Genomic DNA, 21523 nt, shown 5'->3' on the forward strand with positions numbered 1-21523 from the left:
AGTGAATCCCTTTCTCGGTGACATGCTGTTTTATATCTCTTATTTATATCGCTTCGTTTGATTTTCCTGTAAAAAGAATCAGGGACTAGTTGGGTGGGAGAAGGGGCTTTAGAACCACATATACCCGAAGTAATAAAAATATATATATAAGAAAATATAAAAATGAATATGATTTATAAAGTTGGTCATTTCCACAAACGTATCAATTACTTAATTTCGTATTTACAAATTAACTCATTAAATTCTGGTTAAATTCATAAACTCGATTACTAGTTGAGACTTTTTCGAATGATATATGATTTATCTATATAGATGCAAAGCTGGAGGCTGATATCAAGAACGATTTTGAAAATATATCTTTTCGAGATCCCTGTCACAGCTGGTGTCTGGAAGTGCAGCCTCTCCAAATGATCTGACTGTCAGTGTTTCCCAGTATTTCAGCTTCTTTTATTTCAAAATTCTCAGTATTTAAACTTTTACCTTATCAACAAAATAAATAAATAAATAAAATTTAAAAAAAATTAAAAAAGAATATAAAAATATGATTAAGGTGGGAAGGCATGAATGCCATAAATGAATTTATTTACGTGGCCGGGGAGATAAGAATGAAAGTACACTGATCGCCTTACTTTAGTGGAAGAGAAACAATCTGCGTGTTCGTCCTTAACAGAAACATGCCACCCCAAAAAAATACAGTTAATAACATGAATGGCTTTTCCATTAAAAAAAAAAAAATGCACAACAGAAACACTATTAAAAGTTCTTTACAAATATAAGGTGGAACAATGTTGCAAGAGAAACCATACGCAATGGCTAAATACTTGAAATGACCTGTGCAAGTTTAAAATCAATAACTAATGGAGTGCGTAAAAATATAGGTTTTGCAGATGTCTCCTCCTTCACTTCTTCAATGGTTGTAATCCTCCAGTTACAAAAAAAAAGTCAGCTTAGTCTTTTGGGGTTTATGATGCAGCACCAGCGTTAAACTCACCGAAAAAGTGAAAGAGAAAAGATTTTAAAATTTAAAAGGTCCAGTAGTGCTTTCGTTTCAAATATTTAGATAAAGATAACCTATGAAATATTCCATTAAAATATATCAGTAAAACGAACAGAATTTCTCTACAAGTTCCAAAGACTAAATATTATTAAAACCTAACTTTGTATACAGATATCACAAGGTTGTCAAGAAGTAATAAGATTAAAATATGCATAAAAACAACATAGTGCTTCCACTGGAGCTTTTAACGTGATTATCTCTCGAAGCCAAATTTACAAGTCTGTGCAAATATTCTAATTAGCGTAGCAGTATATTTAGTGCGTGTGTAAAGGGTAGGGGAGAGGGGCAGTGTCATGTATTCCTTCCACTGGCGCACGATTCAACCTTCCCATCAGCACAAAAGAGTAAACTCTTCCCTACCGAGACGAGCACAGTAATGACATCCCTTTCCCCACCTGTAATTAACTGGGTTGCTTCTTGCCGCCTGCGTCTCGGAGAAGGCGAATGAAAGAAAGATCATCTGTTTTTCACAACTAATTAAATGGTGTTTGGCAGAAGTCTGTTCCAATTAGAGAGTCCAAATCTAATTCTGAAACTGCACCAACGGCGACAAAATGAAAGACTGATCGCCATCACGAGACCCCGATAACGCTGAGCTTTGGGAACATCTCCTAAGGCAGTATTGATAACAAGGTTAGTGATCGGCGTTTTGCTGTGATTACTCACGCTGCTTTCGCGTGCCAAACACAGCCTCTTCGAACAAACTCCTACTATCCCGTCGCTGTATAAATGAATCTAGGAAATTCGTTAATAATTACCTCAGTTTAATCCAAAATTAATAAAAGTCAGTTTAGTTTCATCTCGCTGGTCAGTGGCTTTGCAATTTTGAAATCTCGAACAGAATTAATAATCCTTATAATCAGAAAAGAGTTCAATCTGATGTTTATAAAAATTTTCATACAAACCCGGTTTCAATAAGAAAAGAACAAAAAAAGCATCAACTTACCAAAATCGAAACTCCACAACTCCGATGAAGATCCTCTTAAATCCTGATAGCCACCATAAACGTGCATAGCTCCGTTGTAAACGACGGCAGTATGACCTCGGCGACCTGTTGGCTGTTGAGCGCTAAGACCTCGGACGTGATGTTTCCGCCAAGTGAATGTGCCTGCAAGGTAGAAAGACGGTGAGGATGTGTTTTGTCTGAGGAAGGACAGGTAAATATAACATCGCATTTGTCAACGGCTCCCTTCACCTGTCAAACCACTAAATAAGACCAGCACCGAAACCGATCGCTGAGTGTCAGGATTAATAACTCACTCCCACTGAAAAACAGTACTCTGATGAAGTCTGTCCTACCAACAATTGTAGAACTACAAGGCTGCCACCATACTAGCATTAAATCAATTTTTAACAGGGCGTATTGCCGTGTCGAACCATAAAAAAGAAAAGCACAATAACCCTATCATTTTTATTAAGTAAAAATGTCTTCAAATATGGAATCTGTTCCTCTTTTATCCTTTTGCCAACGAAGAGCAACGTTCTCCAAAGCTTCTTGCGATGACCGTGTTTTTCAAAGATGGACAGTTTGTTCAAACAAAGATTCACAAATGTAGTACACTCAATTTCAGTACATGGTTTATTGATTTCATTCATGCAAAACTGCATGAAGGAATTCTGTAAACTAACTAAGACTATGAGACATCAGTATATTGTTTACTTTAGTTTCTCCTGATCATATAAAATGCACGTCTCCCTTTCATACTACAAAACATTAAGGCACTATTAGGTCATTAATCTATACGTCCCACGAAATTTATTAACAAGATTTTATTGGTATTGTTTGTCTGAGTTTGTTGGCCATTTTGAACGCTATGACGGCAAAATAGCTAGAGATCTTCACAATCTTAATTTTTCCTCCCATACATTTACTTTATCAAAAAAAAAAAAAAAATAATAATAATAATAATAATAACAAATAAATAAATAAATAATATATATACCACTTATTATACAGTAGACTATCGAAATAGCTGGAATGTTCCCCAAAAAACGGAATATTCCAGCTAACGGCACACTGAGATCGGATATTTACATATAGCACGGATGTCAGGCAGTGGCAAAAAAAAAAAAAAAAAAAGAAAGAAAGAAAACTGCAAGTCACGTGATTACTGTATTTGTTTATGCTCGCCATTTTGAAAGTGAATTCTGTACTGATATCACCGATTATACCGCTGTTTTACATTTATTTTAAATTAAAAACCCCTCACTATGTCTACTAAAGTTAAACAACGTTAAAGTTTAGTGACAAATTTGATATAATCCAAACTATTACGTCACCCGGAAAGTTAATTCCCATACTCATGTGTTTTGTCTGTAAACTGCGTGTGTTCTCTGGTCGACTTGCCTGTTTTGCTGGACGAAAAACCTTGCTATCTATGCATGAGATCGATTAACTCAACCACGGAGTGAAAAAAAGTCCAGTCCATAAAAGTTCCTCGCGTCATCGACGAGATTCGAACTCGGGCCTTTTCCATCCGGTGAGACTAAACGAGCAGACTGAACTTGATATAATAATAAAAAATAGAACGGGGCGTAAGTATGAGTGTATTAATGGCAGAATATAAAATTCAATCGTCAATATGTTTTTTTTTTTTTTTTATGTGCAGTTAATAAAATTGCATTCTTAATCTCTATTTCTTATTTAGCCTCATTATTTCTGCATTAAAAATATTAAAAATAAAACTTTCTAATTAACGGGAAAAATCGAAATAATGGCACCTTGAATCCCCGAAGGTGCCGTTATTTTGAAAGTCTACTGTACAATATGTACAGGGTTTCAAACGTACCTGGAAAACATGGACGTATTTTAGGCCCCCCCCCCCCCGTGTGTGTGTGTGTGTGTGAAAACGCTTTATTGACAACCAGGCACCTCAGAGGTTTATAAGGCCCTGAGAGGGATTAGTAAATTAATGAAGATGAAATTCTCACTATTCTAAAGAATTCCAGAACTAGACGTCATAAATTAAAATTACAGAGCTTGAGGTTTAGATTAGATTGTAGGAAGTTTTATTTTTGCCAGTGAGTCGTTGATAGCTGGAACAAGTTACCCTCGGAGGTAGTTGAGGCTGACAGTTTGAATAAATTCGTTTTCTTTTATTTTCCTTTTTTTTTTCTTTTTTTTTTTTTTTAGCCAGTGCAGCAAAAGCCTGTGGCTTCCTTGCACTATAATGGTGAATTACTGTCAACTGGTAGGAATGAGCGAAAGAAAATCCGCATGCTGGTAAGGACCCATCAAGAGCAATTTTCTCTTTCTCTCAACGTCTGGTGTGGTACTGTTGGCATTCAGTTAATGGAGCCAAATGTTCTTCCAAGAACCGACCAGTTTTACCGGAACGTATTTTGCTGGACTGCTTGACGATGTTCTCCATACAGGAGACATTTGATTCCATGCACGATGGCGCCCCTACTTTCTGCAGACAAGCGAGAGCTCGCCTCAATGCTATCTATCCATTTTGATGGACAGATCGGCGAGGAGTTATTGCTTGGCTAGTCAACTAACATGAAGCCGCTTGACTATTTCCTATGGGGTCATTTAAAGGGTCTGGCTGTGAAACAGTCCACGCTACTGCAGGAATGGTCCAACGTGTCGTCAGTCACTAATTCAACGATATAGATTAGAACCGATGTTGTGATCCTGTATATTCAACCACATAATAAAACGATATGAGAATCCTAAACCTAAACATTTTATTAAAGGTGGCAATTAATTTCTTTCGTAAACAGCTTCCAGCACAAATTTCTCCCAGTTGAGAATGTAATTGGATACATGTTGTTGAGCTATGAATATCTAGCAGTGAGAATGGTAAGACATTAGCACTGATGACACTCTGAAACCGATGTGTAACAGATTGGTTCTTACCAGCGGCAAATGCTTGAGGTATTTTATAATGGAAGTCACGTCCCTCAAATATTAGCAACCGCATTCCGTTAGGGCATAAAATTAATGAAGCAATCAACTATAATTTGATCACCAAGTTAAGTTGGCAGGGAGTCCGCATTAATTTGAACGCTAATAACCCAAATGGCACAAGCCACGATTTATTACTAACTTTAGATTTTGCGATAATTCTAAAAATCGCAATTAATTTATGGAAAATACCAAGATTAAAAGAATGGCAAATATTTCCACATTACACAATCCTTATGCAAGAGGTACGCCTAATTTTTTTTTCTTTAGCTTAACAACGACAATGCCTCAGTTACTCGTACTTATACGAACTTGTCACGTCCATATTGGTGCTTTTTAAAAACCTCACCCCCGACACGGGCATTAATCAATCTCAAAGACTGATTTTATACTCATTATAAAAAAAAAAAAAAAAGTTGGCATCAATAAACCACATGAAAAGAGAGAATGGTTTTTAAAAATTTAAATTTTATTTCAATAACACTTAATATTTCCCTAGAAATTACAAACAACTGACTATATCATACGCATCTTGAAGAGAACAAGTCTAAGTCAGTAACTTTTCTCGCATAAAATTCTCTCGCACTTTTCAAAATCTCTGCCAATACAGACTTAAGAAAATTAAAAATGTATTGGACACACAACAATCCGTTTCTTTAAATAAACTAACAAGTTTACAGAGAAGGTCACATTCCTACTCCAATTGGCTGTCTACTAGCGCACTAACAATATAAGATTCCCAACTAGCATGAATAAACCATGCATCGAAAATTAGATTCGCATGTACACAAAATGAAATCAATAATTAAACAACCAGGTTTATGCAGTGATGGCAAAACGTAGCACACCAAATTGTACAAGCGTGATACAAATATAACCAAATGCAATTTTATTTTCAATTTATCCTCAAAAAACAACCATGCATTCAGGAGAAATTCACAGCACTGAACTGCTACACAAAGCATTTCACAGTTAAGTTTGCTTGCCAAGTCCAGAAAAATCCAAGTTCATGTGGTGTGAAACCATTTAACCTTTGTCTAAGACTGACAAAAAAAAAAAAAAAAAGTTTACTTGAACGGGCACAAATAACGTACTTGCTATACTATGTATGCGATTTTTTCCATCCTGCATGTTGCATAAAGAAAGACAAATTAGTTGGTTATCGCGTTGTCTTAACAGACAAAAATATTAAATTAACTTCTTGTAATTAGACAAGCGTTGCTCCGGTAAAAAAAGATCTGTGGTCAGTACTTATCTTAAAAGCTTTCACTTAAAAAATCAGATGTAGAGTTCTCCGGAAACGATGGAGGATAAATTTAAAGTTTATTTTGTAAAGTGGATGCATTCAGTAATTGATCCACTGTTATTTTAACTTGCATTCTAAACTAGAAAAGATGGTGCAGGTTAATTTTGCAACGCTGAATGTAGTTTTTACGGAATACTCGTTAAAAGTTTCACTTAAAGTGAACGTGCACTCAATTGGTTGATCATAAAATAGTCTTTGGCATCTCCCTTCGTAATTCTTTATCAGCAGATGAGGGTAGATACGGTCTACTTTTTTTTCCAGAAACTGCTCGTTCGGAGATTAAAACGTTCTTCCTGGATCTGCGGCAGTTTGTTCATCTACGTAAATGGGACGAAGCTATACCAGGAAGGACATTAAGCCTTCCGTTCCGTTGATAAATGTGCATGTGTTTAAGTCACTCTTCTTTGCCTTAACTCAATGCTATCTGATGCTCACATTTCCAACATCTTTATCCACCGGCGAGCATCAGACAGCCAAATTACGTCGGTCATAAGCAAAGAGGTAATTTTAAACACGTACTGTTCTAGGGAGCAGCTCGGGTACTGCGAGTCTCCGTTGCCCGCAGGTCAAATTGAAGTCATTATTCATGAGCGATAATTAGGATCAACAAACGCAAGGACACCTACAAGAGAAGAATATTAACACTGGTGGCTATCTTATTGAATAATTTACTCTTCGGTGTATAATTCTGTGGGGCAGGAAGTCAAACTTATCTGTCCAGAAGCTAGGAGATCATTAATTATCGGGAGGTATGAAGCATTCATCATAATAACCAGCTTGTTTTTCTATCTTAGCGGATCCTGCGGGTTGCCATGAGTTAAATATCCCGGATTATTTTTCATAGTGGCGATTAAAATCCATTTTAAAGGATAATTTAAACAATGCTAGCTTTACACGAAGTTTTATTTGTACACTGGGCTTTCTGATTAGCTAAGGAATTACGACTTTGAATGTACATCAATATGAATACATATTGATCAATCCTTTTTCTTTAAATATGATGGCCCATAGTGCAAAGCCGCCTATGTAACTCGTTTATCAAGTTAAATTACAGAATACTCTGAACACCTTATAAAGAAAAATATTACTTTCCTTACCACTGTCCGTTATTCTGTGTGCATATTCAAGAGCCAATTTGCAAGATCAATTGAAAAACCAGGATTTTATAGATAAAAAAAATAATAAAAATAAAAAACACTGTCTAAGATCTTTTACTATAACCTCAAGATTCATATACTTTTAAATCTCTGGCCTTTACAGTGAACTGTATCATACCACAATGTAAACTACGTGGAGATGGGGGAAACCCCTGGCGCCATTTGAACCTAAATACAGTTTACTAGCAAGGAAGACCTGCAAGGAAGAGTGGTGAATAAGTGCTTCCTCTGCCTGGAGTATGGACACATGTCACAGCCATGCACACATACATCCCTTACCTGTGGGCACTGTGTATGCAGCAGCCATGTCTAAGCGGAGTGTCCTAATCATGACCAGGACCCAAGAAGTGCAAATTGTAAGAGGAGACATCGGGATCACGCACATTCAGTTCAGGACACCAAATGTCCAGAATACAAGAGAGCTGTAGAACAAGTACGACTAAGGACCACTGATGAGTAGGAACTCCAAAATGAGATAAAAACCCTTGGAAAAGCCCCAGACATGCACCCACTACAAGTGTACCATTCTGCAGCAGGCATCTCAAGGTAATGCAGATCAACGGGCATAGGTCCAGGATGGTTGCAGATAAGATTATCTGCAACCATCTGTTGAAGGCAGCAGAGTACCATACAATTGACATAATCATGATACAAGAGCTATATGCCACTAGAATCCAGCACATCTAAAATAATAGGATTCCCTATTCATGCCAAAATAATCCAATCCTCACCACAAGACCCTAAATCATGTATAGTGGTGATGAACCAGAATATCGATATCCTGGTAGTGCAAGCTTTCTGTAATAAATTTGCAACATGCATACAAGTGAACTACTTCTCCCTCCCCATCTACTGCATCTCCCTTTACTGCCCACGCTCCCAGAAACTTGATGGGGCATTTAACTACCTGGAGTTTACACTGGACTTCCTAGGCCAAGGGGCAGTCCTGATTGCCTCTGATGTAAAGACAAAATGTCCCCTCTGGCTTAGTATAACTACTGATCCCCATGGTCTACTCCTGGAGGACTTCATAGCAACCCGAAACCTCATTGCACACAATCAACCTGGCAACTTGACCATGTATAGCAGCTCAACTGGGCAATCAAATATAGACATAATAGCAACCACAAACAATCTACAAGCCAAAGTCAGTAACTGGACCTTGAGTTCGGGGTCATCCTCTTTCACATCAATCTCCACCATTGCATGATGCCACCAACACATGGAAAAATCCCAGAATTCATTAGGTTCTCCCTTAGGAAGGTGGACTAGCAGCTCTTTGACAGATCCATTAAGGATTTCCCGGAATCCGACATCGAGCCCCTCACACAATGCTCACTCCTGAGGAGTTAGGAACAAACATTGAAAACGCTATTATCAAAGCATCCTACAGATCAGCCAGGAAGAGGAAATTTTTCCCCAAAATCTGTGCTTGGTAGAACATTGAGCTCACAAACCTGCTTCGAGAGGTTCACAGAGCCACAAAGCAAAACCAAAGCCATCAGGACAGCCCCCCCCACTAGATGTTGAGATGCTCCACACAGTTATATCCACAAGAAAAATTAGTATGCCATAACCACCAGGAAAAGAGAAACTTGGAAGAAGTTCGTCAAGTAATCAGGCAACGTCAACCCATGGGGATTACTCTACAAAATAACAAGAAACGAGATCTACTCCACAGAGCTATACAGCTCAATCCAAACAGACCAAGGAGAGCCAACAAGCTGGAAAGACTTAATAAACAGTATCCTAGACAAGCTCTTCCCCTCAGATAACTTAACCGAGGACCATCCGGAGCATGGGATAATCAGGAAGAGATATGCAACCCACAGCACCAGGCAGAACCTTTTACACTACAAGAATTCGAAGGTGTGATGAAGAAAATCAACGCCAAGAAGTCCAGGAATAGATCTGGTTGAAAGTGCCTTCATCATCAGGTTTTTTAAATTAAGAACAAAAATCGTACTGACACTCTATAACAAATGTTTAAGGCATTTCACTTTCCTGAAAGCTTTGAAAATTGCCCTGATCTGTTTGATACCTAAATCAAACAAGTTGCCAATCGATCCTAAATCCATAAGACCCATTGCCCTGCTAGCCGACATGGGCGAAATATTTGAGAGGCTGATTGCCCTTAGAGTTACAGCCCTGTTCAAGACACAGGACATGATTTCTCCATCGCAGTATAGATTTACACCGGGGCGGTCCTGCGAGGATGCCCTGTCAGATCTGCTTCTAAATATGAACTGGCAATTTACATTGACTTTGAGGGGGTCCTTTAATCGAATGTGGTGGGAGAGCGCCCTGGAGTGCCTCCAAGTTGCTGACTGCCCAGCCAATCTCTACTGGCTCCTCAGAGACTACTTCGCAGATAGGCATATCAAAGTCAAATCCACACATCAATCAATCAATAGAAACATCACCAAAGGAGGTCCTCGGGGATCTGTACTGGGCCCCCTGGTACGGATTATTGTATTGCAGATTTCTTGAAAAACTCATTTGACAATTCTAAAATCATAGCTTTTGCTGACGATCTGACACAGACAGTTGCTGGACAATCCAGGGCTAAGCTGGAGGCAAATGCACAGAGAATTCTTGATAACCTAACAGATTGGACAAAGAGGAACAAATTCCAGATCAATCTCTTGAAAACAAATATGGTTTTTAAGTCGAGCCTTCGCCTCAAGAGCCCCCCCCCCCCCCAGATCAAAATTTCCAGGGTCCGGCTGCTGTTGGTAACACAAACCAGAATTCTTGGAGTCATTATCGACCATAAGCTCTCATTCCTCCAACATCTTCAACACCTGTTTGTAAAAATCAAAACCTTTTCGGCTTCCATCGTCAGAATTTCTCAGAACGACTGGGAACTATCCAGACGAACAATATGTCTGGATAGTTCCCAGTCCCCTAAGGGCAATCAGCCTCTCAAATACATACTCCTCTATTATAAAGCATTTTCCTCCCCATTGTTACCTTGTGGAAACCAGGGCCTGGCTGGTTTCCACAAGGCGATCAATGTCAAAATCAGACAGAAACTAAATTTAATACAGAGATCCATGCTGCTATCCACTCACCGCATCTGCAGCAGAACTGTTTCAACCTCAGCAATACAAGTAATTGCAGGAGCACTGCACCTCATTTTTCGAGAAGTTTGCTACCGAATTAAAAATAGAATCCATACCACACTGCTAGAGATAAGTATCGACCTGGACGCTGACACCAAGAAAGAAAGAAAACTCGATGCTACACATCGCATCACGAGGAGGCAGGAGCGATGGAATGCGTCAACGATAGGAGTTGTGATGTGAAGGTGCTTCCCTGATGTGAAATTCATAGCAACCAGAGCAGTAAACTCTTGGCTTACACTATCCCTTGAAGCCTCATTTTTAGAGACAGGATACGGATCAATAAACGCAAAACTTCATCAACTCGGTTTACTTAAACATGGATCAATGTTACTGCGGGGAACACGAGGATGTGACTGCTGTGAATAGGGATATTTTTCTTTGAATTAGGTGGTACATTCAAAAAGTTCCGGCATTGGAATGTCGTAGTTTGAACAGCGTGCTAACATCACGTTCTTTAACCTCTTGCGAAATGATAGGCGAATGACTGTTCTTGAGATTGCTCACGAAGTTGGATTGTCAGTAAGCTCAGTATACACAATCGAGACGCAAGATTTAGGGATGCGTCACGTGTGTACAAAGTTTGTTTCATGCTTGCTGTCGGACGATCAAAGGGACTATAGGGAAACCATTGCAGGTAATTTTTGTTCGAAAAATCTATGCAGGATCCGAGCTTCGTAAGAAAAGTGGTCACTGGGATGGCAGCTGGTTGTTCGCCTACAATCCCAAGACGAAGGTGGAATCCATCCGAATGGCACACAATATTCCTCATAGTCCAAGAAGTCACGATTTTAAACAATGTTTCAAAGCTTGGTAAGACCGATTTTGTGTGTGTAAAAAGATACTTTGAAGACGATTGAGTTAGTAAGCCCAACTGTTCACCCAAAATATTTAATAGTAAAGTTCCAGTAACTTGTAAGCCCCAAGTTCCTTCTTATAGATAACAATGGTCTCCTACCCCATATAATGCAACTAATGGAGGACTTTCTTCTGAGTGAAGATATTTCTCGGATGCAGTACCTACCGTGGTCACCACCACACCTGAATCCCATCGAGTAAGGATATAATGCTCTGAGGGAGAAATTTCTAATCGTCATCCACCACCCTTTGCAAACTAGTCTCCAGGAAGAGTAGTCTTCAGTATCATCAGGACTCCTGAACACCAACACCATGAGAGTCCGTTGTTTGTGCTGCCTGGACTGTCAGATCATAGCCCGCTGTTAAAACCTATGCATCTGTCGGATATTCATTTTCAGATAAGCATGAGCTAACGTGTGTACAGAAATGGTATTGCTTTACCAAAAATGTAATTGTAGAACTACTATTACTGCTGCACCATAATTAGGAGGGAGCTTCTGCCACTAGGTATTAATGACTGCCTTTAGCATCACTGTGTATATATGTATATAAATTTATCTTATGTTTTAACTTCGTGTTCGGGGGTTGTTGCCATTGTGGCGTTACCAGCGAATTAGCTACCGTGGCCATATTATATTTTTAATAAGACTTCCAGCAGCTTGATCGGTACATTTATTTTCGATATATCCCGGAATCCAGAATATTCTGACAACATGGCGGTTTCTCTCGAGTTCTTAATGACAGTATTTTTCTTATCAAGGGGTGTAAAAATGTAAACTATGAACACTTATTAAACTTTATTGTATACATCCTTTGTATACGCTTATCAGCGACTTCCCTTCGTAGTCGCTGATAAGCTTACTGTTGTTTTGCTTCTATGACAGTTAATGCAAGGGAAACGCAAGATGCCGTCGTCCATTTCTTCCCACAGTTTAACTCTCAAATTTATCTCCTGCGAAAACTAGCTAGTTTTATGAATCTATGAATATATCACCTTATCGACTTTTTCTTACCGTTAAAGTATGCCAACTGTGGTTATCCAACATTTTGTCATGAAATTCAAGACCTACCAAGGCTCGTCAGGTAGCCTTCATAACTACCACATTGCCAGATCAATTTAATATTTTATTGGACAATCTTTTATTACTTCCAGGTAATATTTAAAAAAAAATAGTGGCTTTGAGATCATGGAACTGTTTACTGGACTTTATTTTCCAGTTTTGTCTTCCTTGGTGGTTATCATCATTGTAACAACTGCGTTTGTATGCTTATTACTGAAGCGGTTATACTATAATTAATGATTTTTCTTTAATCTAATACATTAAATTTTCTTTTGTAATTGAAATACTACGTTAGCCATCTTATCTTTATTGCCTCGTTACAATGAATGTAATTTAGCCGGGTTTTCATCCTAGTAAACCTCTCCCCCCCCCATCGCCTTGGTTGTCTCGTATTGCAAATATATTTTAATGTACACTGCATATATTTCATGTAAGTATTCATATTTGCAAATAAATGAATATTATTAAACTGAATTGGCTTCTATCAATTATTTTGCAAATATTGCACTTCCATTTTAGCTTAACTTTGAGTAACAGGTTTTTGGGCCCCATACAATACAAAATTACATGACCGTATACATCTACTTACAAGAAACATAACAACAGCTTTCTCTTTCTTTTTAATTAACTATGAAATACACTGAAAGCGAATGCGATATCAAATCTTAACACAATCTCAGGTACAGTAATTTCGGGAGGGGGATAAATAGACCACTTATCCCGCTTAAGTTTAGATATGCCACCAGTGTAGCAATAAAGAATAAAAAAAAATTGTGCAACCCTAGACAACTAAAAATCTAGAACAGCCTCAAATCTACGAAAAGGTAACGGAATGGTTTTGAGGCCTTCTAAAAGAAGTAGGATGGGCATCGTACCATACTTCAAGCACCGGTAACTTGTTCAGTTTGCTGTTATGAGTAAAAAAAAAACAGAAGTTTACACGTTATCACTTCCTCCACTTGGGAATATTTTTGAACCAACAAACGAAAGGGAAAAAAAATTTAATTCAATTTGAATTCCGTCTTCGCCTGCTTTGAATCTTGTGATGGTCAACTACACGCAACAATATCTTTCAAAATTTAATTTACTGATTTTAATTTGAAATAAGTTTTCAGAATTATTAAGTATTAATGAGGCCGAACGATGCGTGGCAGCGTTTCACTATCTCAACGGCAATAGGAAGCAACTTATTGCAATGGATTATTAAAAAAAAGTAAACAAATAAAATAAGTGAATAAATAAATCTGCAATTTAAACTAAAAAGATCTGTTTTTTTATTTTTTTATTTCAAGAATCTAATTCTTGTACGAATTAGGCAATTCCGAACACATTATGGAGATTCTTATAACGAGAGAGAGAGAGAGAGAGAGAGATTTTAAGTAAAATGCATCATCCTCAGTCCATACTTTTCATCCTGTGCAGAAGGTTAGTCTTGTACAGCAGAAAAAACTTTCAAATCGCTCAAGAGTATTTGTATCGATCTGGTGAAGCCGTATCCTTCCTCCTCTCTCTTTTGCTTAAGGTAGACACTACTTCCAAGTCCTATTTTTGACCATACCATTCTACATCCCAAGTAGTTGTCATAGCAACCAACAAAACAGTTTCCCGAAGCCCACATATTCAAATATACAGTAATCTTAGAAAGTTTCAGCTCTCTTTATGGCTCCGCAGTTATCTAGAGAAAGTTTCAAATATCTTCCATACTGGTACTTAAGGATGGATGAAGGCGAATGGCAGCCATTAGCGTCTGCTTATAGATATCAAACAAGGCGCGCAACGTAAAAGATAAAAAGTGATGGCACTTTACCCAACTGTAGCTATGAGAGACGAGGTTTTACAACTTTGAGATCACACGCGAGTCCATCCATGATAGTATGAGAATGCACCGTTCAATGTACGAGAATGTATATTGAATTCATTGTAACATACTATTGAAGGAATCCCATGCATATAGAAGTAAATACCAACTTATTCGTTGCTTTGTTATTCCATCCAATGCTCATTAGAGGCATCCATTAATAATTTTCTGAATATACATATGAAAAGGGATACACAATATTTTAAGGAATTCAATAATTTATTAATGATAAAGATTCATGCGCTCGTATTTTGTATTTAGAGAGCCATTCAGGAGATTACTTCTCAATGGCTCCACTTCCATTTGTGTCCTTTATCTTCAAATTTAATTTCCCCACGCACGGGACTCTGAGTAACGCAAGATTGGATGAAACAAACACATCCGCTCTCTATTCACGCATCCAAACACTCGCATCAGTTTAATCGAAGTGTTATGTAAATGCTAACCACGCGAATGCACCGTAACATCCACTTTAACTGTGCAACTGAGATCAAGCGGAAGAGGGTCAGCTGCATCCCGGACGCATTAATATGGTATAATGAACGCAACAGCTCACCTTCTCCTACACCTCCGTGTTCCCTTACATTTACAAAGTGACAGCGTTCTTATAACAGAGCAAAGCTGATGACGGCCTGATAACGACATTTGAGAACTTCCGATACAATAGGAAGTAAGGTGTAGCACGTGGTACCATTTCCCCCTCTCCAACTAAAGCTGCATTGATAAGCACCGTTGGCAGTGAACGATGGGATACCATGCAGCGTTAAGGAGGATCAGAAAACCCAGCTGCAGAGTGATCCTCATCCCGACATGCAATGTAAAGTAGCCTTTTACAAATGGAATCGTAAAATATATTACGTCGCATTTTTCGCTCCTACCTCATCACATTTTACGATTCTCAATCTCTTTCCATAATTGATGTCCTCTATAGCTGTGTCACCAGCGATGCACCAACGCTTCAAAAAGGCTCGCTTCAAAATTATTCCTTCGGAAGAGATTATGCAGGGTTTTTTTTTGTCTCTCTCTCTCTCTCTCTCTATATATATATATATATATATATATATATATATATATCTGATAATTAAAATAAATATGATATTTAAATAAAAACATCAGCCAGTAGTACGGCAATAATACAGAGCGAAACGAAACACAAAATAATATAAAATAAACAAACAGGGAAGGGAAAGTAGAGATAATAGTACAAAAAGGTAGTCGATAATCCCCTGTATAATTTAGTCAATTAAGTCATTAAACCCAATTAATAAAAAATGATGTAAATTTAAAATAATACCAATTATAAATAATTTAGCGGTACCCCCCCTCGAAGGTACCAGTTCCAAAAGACGTGAAATATCACCAAAAAAAAGGGTTAAAGAAACTACCAAAACACTAAAATATCAAAATGATAGACTGACCATCATGCCCCATATCGACAGAGGACCACAATGGACAGAGGACCGATATGGGGCATGATGGTCAGTCTATCATTTTGATATTTTAGTTTTTTGGTAGTTTCTTTAACCCTTTTTTGGTGATATTTCACGTCTTTTGGAACTGGTACCTTCGAGGGGGGTACCGCTAAATTATTTATAATTGGCATTATTTTAAATTTACATCATTTTTTATTAATTGGGTTTAATGACTTAATTGACTAAATTATACAGGGGATTATCGACTACCTTTTTGTCCTATTATCTCTACTTTCCCTTCCCTGTTTGTTTATTTTATATTATTTTGTGTTTCGTTTCGCTCTGCATTATTGCCGTACTACTGGCTGATGTTTTTATTTAAATATCATATTTATTTTAATTATCAGATATAATCAGGCATCATGTGGAGGATGTGCATTTGCTGCCTCTAATGATAGCTACATAGCCATATTTATTTATTTTTATTACTTTTGCCTAACTTTTACCTCACATAATATATATATATATTAGACTTTCAGAATAACAGCTTCGGGGATTCAAGATGCCATTATTTCGATTTTTCCGTTATCTATAAAATTTTATATATCTAATGCAGAAATAATGAGGCTAATTAAGAAATAGGCAGATAAATAATGCAATTTTATTAACTGCACATAAAAAACGTAAACATGTTGACAATCCAATGTTTATTCTGCCATTAATACATTCCCACTTACGCCCGTTCTATTTTCTATTATTATATTAAGTTTGTCAATAAGCTTTAATGTTCTTAATTATTCTTCTTTTCTTCTCTGTATGAGGTTTATTAACTTGAGGAGCCATAGTGAGAGGTTTTTAATTTAAAATAAATGTAAAACAACGCTATAATCCGTGATATCAAGAATTCAGTTTTCACTGAAGTAAATACTGAAGTTCAAGTAAAGAATTACTTGTGTGTTCAAATAAAGAATAATGATTACTTGTGTGTGTGTGAAGTTCAAGTAAAGAATTCACTTTCAAAACGGCTAATTTAAACACACAAAAGTAATCACGTAACTTGCCGTTTTCTTCTTTGCAGCTCTGCAAGACATTTTGACAATCTATAAACGATATATATATATATTTTTTTTTTTTTTTTTTGTTGTTCGAAAAACTAAAAATTTTAAAAATATAATTTTTTAAAATAATGTCTATCGTTCGTAAATTAAAATAACTCGTACAATCACGCCATAATTCATATCTGTAACGATGGACTAACGGTTATTTTAAAAAGCTAATGAATTTGCTTCTACATTAATAATCAAGAGATCTGATTATAAAATAAAAATTTTCACCACAAAAACAGCACCTACATCAGTTTTAAAAAGCAGATAAAAGCCAAATCAAAATTCTTAAACTATACGACTTTTTCCAATACAAATCTAATTCTGAAACGTCTTTCACGATTAGAAACATTAAAATACATAAAGGAAGACTACTTCGTTCTCTATCATCAATGATAAAAGACATCAAACCAAAAAAGACTAAATTGTGGGTGTGCCTTTTAAGGCAATTATTCACAAGTCACATAGGACAACAAAGAATACTAAGACTCCATCTCGCGCCTGCACTCACTGTCCAAGAAGCCCTCTATTATGCTAATAGCTCCATATCGATTCGATGTTTTTGGAGTGTCTGGAGGAAAATAAAATACACATCCTGGATTAAACATATTTTCCTAGGCAATCAATTCTCTACTACGTTGCACTGGCAGACTTGTCACTAGACCAAAACTATTTTGGTTTCACGGCTAAACAGCTCTCAGTATATCAAGAGACTTATATACCTTCTCTCTCTATCCCCTTACACGCATGGGAGATTTGATCATCCGTCATGAAAAACTGCAAATCAAAGGTCTATTCAAGTTGTTTGTTTGGGAATTTATTAGACACATCGGCATCTGTGGCCATAGTACGCCAGTCTATTCAACGGAATACAGGTAGATCTTGAAATAAATTAACTAAATCTTTGGTTTTCTGCTAACTATCTGCATGATCTACAATCCTGAAGATATACAGTAACGATAAAGAAAAAAATAATAATAACAACATAAAAACTTTCCAAACTAATCCCTGAAAGGATGGTTGCTCTCTCAACAAGACGTTATTAGAGGACCGAAACAAAACAGCAGAAACTCCATGAACCTCTGTTTACCCCTCAGCCTCATCCCAGCACACCTCGCTACCACTGGAAGAATGTTTCCAGAACACATTGTCAACAGTTAATGCAATGAAAACGCAGACTGCTATATGTAGGCGAATGAGAGGAAGTACAGAAGAGAGGTCCAACAAAGCAAGTTCAAGGTTGTGTTTAAGTATCTCAGCCACTAAAATTTCTAAGAAAAGTTCTGCATATATTTGCAATGTTTACACCATAGGTTAATTATGAAATATTGTTATGCGCTGCATGTAGTTTGTATATAGGGTTACTTACTGTATTTGTGCATTGCGCCCATTCTTATTCCTATATATTGCATATGAACAGAACCTTAATCTTAAATATGCACGCTAATATTCAGCATCCTACTTCCTTATATGCATTACGCATCTATTGTAATATTTATATGTATGAATGTTCCATCCCATTGCCCTGATAGCTACTATTGTTCAGGGACATGAATTAACTATTAAAAGAAAGGAATACATAAAGTAATTAAAATAATTAAATCATCGCTAGTGGGGTAGTTTTAATCAAAAATACTACCTCCACAGCGCAGTTTTCTGTGTACCCACCTCGAACTTGGAGAGCTCGAATGGAGTGCTTTAAAGGAGCAATTTAATGAGGTGGTGTAAACTTAATATTTCTATTTTGTTGATTATAATACCAAACGATGTCTTACTATGTAAATATTTCCATATTCCTTAATTTTTTGTTTCTCCATTTATTATCCCCTTTCTTCAATTTATAGCTTCCCCCCGCCCCCAATCCTCGCGTACATGAGATGGTTGCTGTGTCCAGCATATTATTATTGGTCGAGAAACTTTTTTACTGTCCTACAGGTGTTCAGATTCGTGCCTTTCTAGAGTTTCTTGTGAGTGTTCTCTGGGAGGCCTATTGCTGCTTTTGGTTTCGATCTCTTTACCAGTCTTCAGCTGGTAGTTTTGGCCGACTGGTTTTCACTGATGCAATCAGTGGACCTTACATTTGTCTAGTACGAATTCCATCCTGTCAGTGCTGATATTTTCAGTGATCTGGAGCATACAGTTTGATGTTGTCGTACATCAGGTAGGAGAGGTGTACAAAATCTCCCTCGCTTCGTTGAGGCTTTATCCTAGTTTCTGGTATTAAGCATGGTAGATTGAGTGCTAGATAGAACTACAATGGATTCAGGGCGTCTCACTGGAAGATTCCTTTCTTGATGGGGATCGGTTTGGTTTTTTTTTTTTTTTTTTTTTTTTGTTAGTTGTTGGCGCATCGGCTTCTGTGGCCATAATGCACCTCCCAAAGTTTTTGCATTTTACTCTGATCCAAGGCCGAGGCGGGATTCGAACCCGCGAATTCCGCCTCGAAGTGCCTGCCTGGCGACCTTGGGTTGCCAGGCAGGCACTTTACCCACCTGGCTAGCCCGGTCGGCGGCTTGGTTGTAATGTTTTCGACCATGATGGTGGTCCACTATTTCGTCATAGTTGCTTCTACAAGTTTGTCACTGTCGGGTTGACTGTAGACTTTCCTTTCACAGGATTTAATCTCCCCATCCCAGTATGGCTTCATACCAGGTCGCTCCTGCGAAGAGGCCCTATTTGATCTGGTCCTGCACCTGGAGAACTCAACCTCCAAATATGAATTAGCTATTTTTGTCGACTTCGAAGGAGCCTTCGACACTGTATAGTGGAAAAGTTCCCTTGAACGTCTCAGTGCCGCCAGATGCCCTTCCAATTTGTACAAGCTGTTCCAGAACTACTTTGTAAAATCAAAACTTCTTCAGATCACAAGGCCTGTCTACCGGGGTTGTCCTCAAGGCTCGGTACTGGAGACCCTGGTCTGGAACATAGTTCTCCAAAATTGGCTTGGTAACTCCTTTGACAACACAAAACTTGTAGCATTTGCGAACGATCTCACCATCATCGTGTCTGGAAACTCACGCTCTCCTCTGGGAGCTAATGCTCAGCATGTTTTGTCCAATCTCTCCATCTGGACCAGGTTAAACAAGCTCCACATAAATCCAGCTAAATCCAAAATGAGGATCTTCAAGAACAAACTTGACCTGCGGAGATCCCCGCAAATCAAGATCTCTGGTGCAAGAGAGCAAGCAAGGGTCTTAGGGGTCACTATAGACGACAAACTCTGCTTCTTCCCACACCTCCAACAAAGTTAAAGGTTTTTCTGCCTCCATCCTCGGAGTCTCTCGAAGTGATTGGGGTTTGTCTAAGAGAACGTTATCGCTATACTACAAAGCAGTATTCCTACCCATTGTAACTTATGCCGCCGGTGTGTGGTTCCACCGTGCAGTTATTATAAAAATGAGAAACAAACTGAACTCCATTCAAAGAGGAATGATCCTGGCCACCCACCGTATATGCAGGACTGTCTCCACCGCAGCTATTCAGGTAATTGCGGGAACTCTCCCGCTTGATTTGTTTACAATCTTCCGTGGGTTCTGCTTCAGAATCAGAAAAAAAAATACCAACCTGTATTCTGAATATTGAGCTTAATCTCACTGCAAATGATAAGTGTGAAAAAAACAAGATGTTACAGTGAACTGGTCAACATCTGGCAAACCAGGTGGAATACGTCGCCACAAGGCACAGTAACCAAAAGATTCCCCCCCGAAGTAAAGTTTGCGATGATCAAAACTGCAAGATCCTGGTTCTCTCTCAGCCTTGAAACGTCCTTCTTGGTTACCGGCCACGGCTCCCTGAATGAAAAGCTGTACCAACTGGGACTTCTCGCTACCGACCTATGCTTTTGTGGAGGCAAGGAAAACTGGTACCACTTTCTTTTTGACTGACTTATACGAGGATCTCAGAGATCAACCTCGGAGAAACATTCTGAATTTCTCCCCAGACAATGTGGATGAACTAATCCAGACTCCAGACAATCTTTCCTCCCTGCAGGCCTTTGCATCTGGCATTTTTACCCGACGAAAGACCTTGTATGCCAATGCCAACAAAACCAGACAAACAATTCTACAGCCTAGATTTCACACTTGTGAAGGGGAAGGCTAAATTCTAAATTTTTATTTCTATATATATATTTTTTACTTATTTATTTTAATTTTTATTATTTTATTTTATTATTATATATCATTATTATAATTTTTTTTGCTAAATTTGCCATACTATCAATTTTTGTTTTATTTTATTTATTTTTCATAAATATATTACTTTATAATATATTATTATAACCTTTATATAATATATTACCTGCACGCACCACTAGCTTTTTTATTATTTTTTTATTCTATTTTTATTTATTTATTACTTATTTTATTAATTTTTTAATTATTTTTTTATTTTATTTTATTATTATTTATTTATTTATTTATTTTATTTTATTTACAACCTGCGCCACGGGTAGTTTTTTTTTTTTTCCTCCTCTCTTCCCTCTGGAATGGGCCCCCAGAGGTTCCTGGCCCACCTGCTGACAACACCAGGTAGGTCAGAGTCTCGAGACGATATGTGTTTTACTGGGACTGGCCCACCTTCCCGTGGTGTGGACGAGTACATAGAATCACCTGTCCAGGTGACTGATGCTTCTGGGTAACCAAGCGGCCAGACACAACAGAACATACACATAACAC

The 21523-nt window shown here is 37.8% G+C and overlaps 1 protein-coding gene across 1 annotated transcript in view; it reads right to left on the reverse strand.

Annotated features, from left to right (window-relative positions):
* LOC150079450 (uncharacterized) overlaps positions 1-21523 on the reverse strand; it is a 196365-nt gene that overhangs the window by 113113 nt on the left and 61729 nt on the right. The window contains exon 4 of the mRNA XM_090383077.1: positions 2004-2165. Within this exon, the coding sequence (XP_090239203.1) occupies positions 2004-2165 (162 nt within the window). The remainder of the gene's footprint in view (positions 1-2003; positions 2166-21523) is intronic.

This window comes from Mastigoproctus giganteus, chromosome 10, assembly GCF_048544385.1.
Source record: "Mastigoproctus giganteus isolate SK-2022 chromosome 10, ASM4854438v1, whole genome shotgun sequence".
In the NCBI taxonomy this organism is placed as follows: Eukaryota; Metazoa; Arthropoda; class Arachnida; order Uropygi; family Thelyphonidae; genus Mastigoproctus; species Mastigoproctus giganteus.